The sequence below is a fragment of the Archocentrus centrarchus genome, chromosome 16 (assembly GCF_007364275.1).
Source record: "Archocentrus centrarchus isolate MPI-CPG fArcCen1 chromosome 16, fArcCen1, whole genome shotgun sequence".
NCBI lineage: Eukaryota > Metazoa > Chordata > Actinopteri > Cichliformes > Cichlidae > Archocentrus > Archocentrus centrarchus.
In genome coordinates, this window is record NC_044361.1 from 23013193 (window position 1) to 23021963 (window position 8771).

General features: G+C 42.4%; 1 protein-coding gene across 2 annotated transcripts; it reads right to left on the minus strand.

Moving 5' to 3' along the window:
• Positions 1-1793: 1793 nt before the first annotated feature.
• LOC115794756 (transcriptional repressor scratch 1) lies at positions 1794-7468 on the minus strand. 2 transcript variants are annotated; one of them, XM_030750401.1, is made up of 3 exons: positions 6945-7468; positions 2873-2973; positions 1794-2785 (listed from the first exon to the last, which is right to left on the minus strand). In XM_030750401.1, the coding sequence occupies exons 1-3, from the start codon at positions 7057-7059 to the stop codon at positions 2246-2248; spliced, it is 756 nt and encodes a 251-aa protein (XP_030606261.1). In that variant the 5' UTR covers positions 7060-7468; the 3' UTR covers positions 1794-2245. The 2 variants fall into 2 exon arrangements, with proteins under 2 accessions (XP_030606261.1, XP_030606260.1); XM_030750400.1 differs by having other exon boundaries at positions 1794-2973.
• Between the last annotated feature and the right edge of the window lie 1303 nt (positions 7469-8771).

The window sequence follows — 8771 nt, forward strand, 5'->3', positions numbered from 1 at the left end:
AAAATGGCACCAGCGTCACTATAAACACAGATTTTGTCACCGCAAATGGCTCATCAGGAGGCACCGGGTGCTCACACGTGAGGACATGCACCTGTGCACCCATGTTTACCTTTCTATGCAAGATTACAAACTCGACGTGCTGCATTTTATGATGAACAAAAACATTTTCATGTGCAAATCTGTGCGTTCTCGGTCTGTCTCCTGGGAAGCTCCATGAATCTGTAGAAAAGGTTTCTGAGCTGCAGAGAACTGGGTTCAGCAACACTGGTATTGACCACCTAGATTAAAGGTTAAATCTTCTATGGGGTTGGGGTTGATTAGAGTTAGCCTGTCTGTAAGTTTCTCGCTTATAGAGTTACCCTTAAGTTGGCCCAGTAGGGATGAGTGGGGCCTACTGCAGAATAATCAGTGCTCAATCTGGTGTATCTGCAACAGTTATAGCCAAGCTGCAATCAGTCCATCAAGCTAAAGTGCATGCTGTTTCTGTGGTTTAAGAAAGCACGCTTTATGGTTTGGAAGTGAACTGGAAGAGTAGATGAATAATTGCATTTCGGCTGAAGCTGTCCTTGGTGAAACTTCAACGATGCACCAAACTTTGCTGTTAACTGATAGCAGCTAAATGCAATATATACTAGCTGTCACTTAAGGGTGATGCACATCTTATTGCATAATTCTCCAATCTGATTGGGAGTTTAACCTTAATACAAAGATAAAATTGGTGTTTTGCTGCTATTAAAATGTAAAAATTTTAAATTAAACACATTTAAGTGCCATTTTAAAGTCTCATAAACATCAGTACACCCCTGAATTTTGAGGTATGGCGAACAATCCAATCTGAGTATAATGCTGAAGGACCTAATCCAAAGTAAGTCCTTACTTGTTTTTTTGTTAACAGGCTAATTTAATTTCTAAGGTTAGCCTAGTGGAGTGTCAGTCAGGGTCATACGGTAGTTATCCTACAATTATCCTACAATAGGCCTCACACCCAGCAGGCAGCTGATCCCAGCCTCTCTAGTCTACATCCTACATTAGTTCTACTCACTAAGAGGCAGGCAGTGCATAACAAGAGAGGAAAGACAGGACTTTTCTTTTTGATACTCTAACACTACATTGGCATGTTCCCTGATGTCTGTAATATTAGTATTTTTCTGTTTATGACTATAGGTGAAGTAAAACATACCTGATTTTTAAACTGCTATACAGTAGTAGGTAATACTTCATAACTTCATCATAAAATACCATGCATTAAGTGATTATTGCTTTTAAAGAGTCCTATGGAGGCTCCAAGAGGAAAAAAAAATATTGCCCTCGGGTTCTATCTATAGGATTTTGGCAAAAATCATAAGCTTTTTATGATGTTGGCATAGGTTTCATTATTTTTTTTTCCTTTTTTCTTTTCTTTTTTTTTGCATGCAATAACGTTAATAAGAAAAAAGGTATTAACAACATAATAGGAAAAAATAGTACTCAAAAAAGTGACATATGCTTTGGCCTGTAGTGGTAAAAAGAGGTTGGCAAATATCCTACATACATATACAGAAATTAAAGTGCAACAAATAAACAGCAACACTTCATTGTTATCAAATCAAGTATAAACACATAAAAAAGAAAAAAAAAAGTCTAAATAAATAAATAAATAGTATTTCGACCTCAGTAGTGGAGAGAACATGGTCACTTGGTGCAGCAGAGCATTATTATTATCATTATTATTACTATTATTATTACTATAATTCTTCCAAAAAACAAACCAAATCAAATTGAAAAAAATCTTTCACTGCGTTTAAGTGCAGGGAGAAAACTAGTAGCTATAGGCTTACTATTGTCTTTGTCGTCATCCTCATCGTCATCACTTTTCCAAAATATACGGTGTCATACTGTATCTAGATGCCAGGAGGAAGCCATGTTAATATTAATGTCTCCATCCTAAATGGATAGAGGAAGAGGAGGTGAAGAGTTTTTTGTTTGTTTTTGTTTTTTTGAGGAAGTGCATGCGTCGATCAGTTAAATCCTTAAGTGGGCAAATCTCAAGGAGAAAAATTGTGCTATCTTCATCATATTCATTATCACGAATAAGCTCCAAGGGAAGCAAGGTGGAGGAGGAGGCAGAGGGCCAGTGAGAAGGAGTGAGGCGGGAAAGCAAGGTCATATTCTGACCAAAAAATATATTGTTTGTGTCTGCAGCTAAGTTTGTAAGGATAATGGTAGTTCATTCTGCAGTTTTGTCTCGTTTGATCTATATAGGGGGTCATGCATCTAGGGGGCCAAGAGGAGAGAAGGGGCCTTTGAAGCAGGCAGATTCGTAGTGCTTGTTCAGGTAACTCTTGAGCGCGAAGGTCTTGTTGCAGCGTTTGCACTTGAAATGTTTAAAGGCAGAGTGAGTCTGCATGTGTGCGCGCAGGTTCGAGCGGTCTGCGAAGGCCTTGCCGCAGTGGGCGCACCCGAACGGTTTCTCGCCTGTGTGGGAGCGCATGTGGCCCTGTAAAAGCCAAGGTCGGCTGAATGCTTTCCCGCACACCTCACACTTGTGCTTGAGGTCATGAGTGAGCAGGTGCATGGCCATGGCGGGCATGGACACGTACACCTTCCCACAGGTTGGGCATTTCTTTGCCAGCTTGCTGTCCAGCGAGCGGTGTGTTTGTTTGTGCCGGCTCAAGTTGGAAGACGTGGCGTAGGTTTTGCCGCACTCATTGCAGGTGTGCCTCTGGATGGTCCGGGGGCTGCCAAGAGCTTTCCTCTTCGAGCGGCCATCGGTGATAAAGAAGGCATCGACTGTGTAACCCTCACTCACTGCAGCATCTCCATTGATATAGCCATCTGCAAGTTCCGAGCCAGGGCTATCAGGAGACTCAGAGTCGGGGGCCCCGTAGTCACTGTGGATGCCATCATAGAGGGGGTCAGGAGAGGGGACCTTGATGCCACTGTCGCTTTCACCATCATACACAACGGGGCTGATGTAGTCACTGATGTAACCAGCTGTTAAGGAAAAGAGAAAACAGTATTAACATATTGTAAAAAGAGGTCATTTTAACCTGGTATCGACATTTACAGATGCACAGACCTTGACCAAAACATTAGTCACTGATTCCCTAGTTGACATAACTTTATGGGAAGTAAAAAAATTTGCTATGTTAAGACTAAAGTGGCAAGAGTTTTCTATCATCACAGAGAAATCCACAGTACATATACCAATAGCAAATGTGAAGGGTACTAATTCCTACACATGGAGAAAGCAGCGGGAAACACATGAATAAGTCCAGATTAGCATTAAACTACAGTAGCCTGCTAGACAAGCTTATCTTTCAGTACAGATACAGTAATGACAGAGATTCAGTACACTGACCAGCATTACACAATCTGAATTGGTGGAATTAAATAAGCACTTACTCACTGATGCAAACTATTATAATATGCTATTTGTGATGTACAGCTGGCTTTACACAGCTGTGAAATGTTTTTCCTGAATCTTCTTCCCACTTGAGTGCATTTATGTTTATAATACAGACATAGAGATAGCATAAATATTTCAAACAGCTGGTTCATCCCACCAGAAGCTTGTTTCTAACGCACTACTGTAGAAACACAAGCCTTCCATTTATGTTCTATGGGCAAAAAAAAAAATGGTGACATGACAGGTGTTATTGTACTATATGTGATGAGAAACCAGTCTAGATTGCCTTTTAAGTGAATGAGCATAAAACCACATATGGCAACAAAGTATGTGAAACATAAGGCTCCAGTAAGATCTATTCCTCATCTCACTCTAAATATACTAATATACATTTTAATAGGCTTTTCAAGTGTTAGTGAAGACATAATAAAAAAAATGGCAGCTGCTGTCCTCCAGTATCTGTCCTGCCACAACTATGTCCAAGTCAGTTAAATGCATTTGCCTTGCATAGGTGGCAGTCTGTGGAATTGGCTCACAAACAGCAAATCTGCAGCAACTGGAGCAACATGTATGGAAATATGAATGGACATTTTAAAAAACTGAGCATCAGTCACTTGCCTGCACAACTGAAGGGCCATAGTGGTGTAATGAAAAAAGTCTACAGGGTTAGTTTGGAGATAATTCAGCAATACATTTCCCTTAGCCATCAAAGGCTGCAGTTAAAACACTTCTTCTGTAAATGGTAAATGCACACAGGCTGACCCTGAACTTGAGAAAGCTGATTTAGCGTGTGAAAATGAGCATCAGCACTGTGGACAGATCCAGTGCAGTGCATGTCAGGGGCACAGTGACAGCAGGCCTGCAGTACTGGCTTGTGGTATAGTGTTTCTTTTCTTCCTTTTTTTCACAGATCTGGGGAATTGATGACTTTGAGGACAAGCTTTAATTACAGAAAACCATTCAAAATCTGTACAGGGACACACAGGGCAGTCAGATTATGCTCCTGTTACCCAATGATTGATGCATATTTGGACAAAAATAATGCTCATTCAAATTTTATGTGTACAGAAATATATGTATACTTATTTAGCGTGTACTAACCAGCATCATATATAAGCAAGAAGGTGATATGCTTTTTGAGTTAAGTGTAGATCAATACCTTTGTCAGCATACACTTGCTCTACACCAAACAGTGTTGGTGACTATTTAAATCTATTCTTAATGTAGGACTATAGGTTTGAGTAAACAAAACTGATATGTTAATAGCTCCAACTGTCCCTGAACACAAGCTGTGACATTGCATAATAGTAGCAATATTAACTTAGAATTAACTTACATCTATGCTGCTCCAACTAAAACTATCAATAGAAACACAATAAGTTAAACACAAAATAAATAGCAAAAAAAGAACAGGAAAAATTAAGATACAACTTATCAATGTTTTGAAAGGCTGTTATTAAGTCATTGTCAGGCTGTCAAGTTTAAGATGAAAACACAAATTAATTATCACAGATTTTGTTTAAGTGATGCATAAATCCCTGTTGTCATTATTCATGTGGTCTCAGTAAGGAGGAAGACGCGCAAGCAACAAGCTCCTTGTGACGCACATATGATAACAACCATACCACATCTACTACAGCGTCCAATCTGCAAAGTCCCGTCACACCATTCACTCACAGAACACGGGTGGGACATGAATTATTCCAAAAGCAGGTTCGTTCAAGCAGAAAGTTGTTCCTAATGCTGTGCTCTGTTGTGGGCTGAGCCTGCTCCGAGCAGCCTGTAGAAGCTGCATTAAGCTGTTAACATCACATGTTAAGGATGGAGACAAAAGGTGGCCGGGACAGGCGGTGCTGCTGAGGCGGCAGATAGCGTGTCAGACCTAGCAGGGCTTGTTAACTTCGACATTATAAATACACCACAGACAGCTTTCTTGCTTTATGTGCTGAAAACTGCAGACAGATCTGCACATGTTGGTGTGCAGTCAGCCTGTCAATGACACGGGTGGGAGCAATGCGGTCTACATGGCAAAGACATCTCTTTCTTTTCCCCCTGTAAAATGTGACGCACATTGTTGCAGGTTGTGCGGAAGTTTGCAGCTTTGGAGGACCACAAAAATAATAATTCATTCTGTCGTTTCGGGATAATCGTAAAAATCACCCTTATACAGTATGCTTAAAGAGGCACCTGAAAATGTTATAAAAGAAGAAATTCGATCCACATTCAACAGTTACAGCATCACAGTCATGGTGCAGAAATCTGCCAACGCTGCAAAAATGAGACAGGCACACCTGTACACGGAGCACAGCAAAATAAAAGGCCACGCACAACGTCGGATGATCAGCCTGCGATGCCACTCATTTGTATATGTCAACAAGGAAACCTTTTTCGGGAAAACACTAAAAGACTGTTAGTGTTTTTGTAACACAGCACTGTTATATCAAGCATATTAAAACGGTATTTGTGCTTCACCTGCAGGCGAAGGTGAAGAATTATGTCAGAAGACCATTGTACAGTTTTTACATACATACACACTTATCAGAAAATAACTGTGATGTAGATTCAATCAGATGATTTCTGCAAACTCAGAGCTACGGGGGAGGTAGCTCCCGTGCATCGCAAACATCACCAACATCACCTCGCGCCTGCAGAAACAAATCCACAAACAAAATAAAATAAAACCAAGTGAAAGTAGGCCCGATATGAATAACCACTGTCCCGTTTCTATCTAATTTCACCTCACTTATCCTGCGTAGGGTGAGAAAGAACCCGCTGTGTGTAAGCCGGAATCGATGAAACATGGGACACACTTGATTTAGTTGATTTCACAAGTGACCTTTTCGCTTCGGCGGCAGCTCAACTCCTACAACAGCCCAAACGCTTCAATCGAGGATAATTTCACTTACGTACCCCCGGTAAATAAAGTCTTAGGCTATGCAGTGTGGTAACATCCAGTTAGAAGAGCGTATAGTTTAAAGACATTGACAGTTCTTCGGTATTTTACTGTGTGGGGTCTTGCAGAAGTGAAACGCATGCAGGTCTAACCAGCCTGAGCTATTGATAACACTTTGCTCCACTTTGATATTTTTCAAAGCACTGATTAGTGGGGGGGCTTTGAAGCTTTTATTACTCGTGAGAAAAGTAATAAGCATGCCATAACTCTATGCTGTCTGATGTTTTATAATTATCTAACTTGATTACGCCCACATCACCCTACAGGTAGCCAACGACTTTGTAATACGTTTCAGAGGTTATTGATGTTAGATGATGCCACATGAGATAAAAGGCGGAAAATGCATATAGACTTCTCGGCACTGACACTCTGTGTCCACGTGTGCATTTTATAGTTATTTTTGTCAAGAGTCTGCACCAGTGTGTGAAGCCCTGGGGTCGATTTTTAAGAAGGGAATCCCTTTAAGGCACAACAGGTAAATCCTGTTGAAGTCTCAGTCTTATTTCAGAAACATGTTCCCACCTTTGCCATCCTCCTCCTCTGTGAGATCGATTTTCTTCCGAGACACCTGTTAGTGCGCGCTGTGTAGGCAGTCTGACCTACCTTTGTCATGTAGCCGCAGGCTGAGGTCTGTCCTGTGCCGGTAGGCGTTCTCCAGATCCGCCCCGGTGGAGAAATCATCCAGTTTCACCTTTTTCACCAGGAAAGACCTTGGCATGGTGGTGAGACACTGACAAGCTGCGCGCACACACGCTCACAAACACAACGACACACACTCTCCCAAGCACGGCGACACACACTCGCAAACACAGCCGATTGCCGACGGCCAGGCCAGCGTGGTGATTCGCCCGTGACACACCAATCAGACAGGAGGGCCGGTGGAAGATTGTCTTCAGATTTTGGAGGAAGCGCGAGCCTTGAATTGATCCGGTGAAAGAGTTGACGAGCAACAAGCGCTTATTTATTCTTTCTTTTCTGCTCCAGTCCTGCTGACTGCCGTCTGTCCGCCCCGTTTAGTCCTCTTGCAGAGAAGGAAAGAAACGCAACTTCAGCACCGGACAGCTCCCTCTGAGGGGGGTTGCCTCGTGCTCTTTGCGCTCGCGGGCAAGCTGCAGACCAGGGGAGCGAGGGCTCGAGAGCAGTCAGGAAAGATGAATAAATAAATAAATAAATGAAACAGGCGATGGAAGACACCCCGCAACGCTCGGGCCTCTTTAAAGAAGAGGAAGAGGAGATGGAGCAGGAAGAAGAGGAGGAGGAGGAGGAGAAGGAGGAGGAGGAGGGAGGGAGGGATGCGAAGAAAATAAGAGGAAAAATAGAAGGATAATTTTTGGAAGCTTTTCAATAAGGGAAAAAAATGGTCGGACACCTTGTCCTTCCCTCTTTGGCAGAGAAACAGTCCTTAATTCCCGCTGATGACGACTACACAGGTCGGTAAAAAAATCACAATAAGACTCCCTGCGGACGGATACATCAACAGCATCCCCTCTTTCTCCTCTCTCTGTATCCCTCTCTCTCTCTCTCTCTCTCTCTCTCTCTCGCTCTCTCTCTCTCTCTCTCTCTCGTCCCCTCGTCTCTCTCTTTGCAGCTTCCGAGAGGTGTTCCCGTGAGTGTGCCGTCTCGCGATCAGCTGTTGGCATTTATACGGCGCAATGAGAGCGAGAAAGAGAGGGGGAGAGAGAGGGGAGAGAGAGAGAGAGAGAGTGGAGGGATGGATAGACACACGAGTAGAGGGAGTGCTTAATTTAATCCATCCCACATCCCCGGGGAGCGGCGACTGGCCCGGATGATTTATTGAAGCTGTTATCACCCCCCTTTCCCTTTCTTTCTCTGTCTTTCATTCTGCTTTCTCCCTTTCTCTTCATTTTTTTTTTTTGGCGTGTGTGTGTGTGTGTGTGTGTGTGTGTGTGTGTGTGTGTGTGTGTGTGTGTGTGTGTGTGTGTGTGTGTGTGTGTGTGGAGAGAGAGAGGAGAGACGCCATGTTTTGGGGAGATAAGAATGAAAATTATTGTTATGGTTTTTTAAGCACTCATCGATTTGATTGTGCTATTGCGGCGTGTAACACGAATTTTAAATATTATCCCATTGTGCACAATTTTTAGGAGTCCATGTACTTGTGTTTTGGGTCTCCCCTTTCAGTTAGGCATATTACACCCACCCATCCACCCCCCCAAAAAAAATCACATGGACTTTATGGCAGGATATTAACTAGCATGCTGAGAGCCTACTAATTATCATTAATGTCGCCTCGAAGGCAAATGGGTGTAGACCAAATGGAGTGTTTTACAGTGACTGCCGGATTAATATAAAGGTAACATCAGGTTCACGGACAACTTTTACTGCAAGATGTCGATATTATGTAATAACAACAGTGATAATTTAAGGTGAATTAATCACATTTATTCAGATTTTTCATGTTTCTCCCTCCCA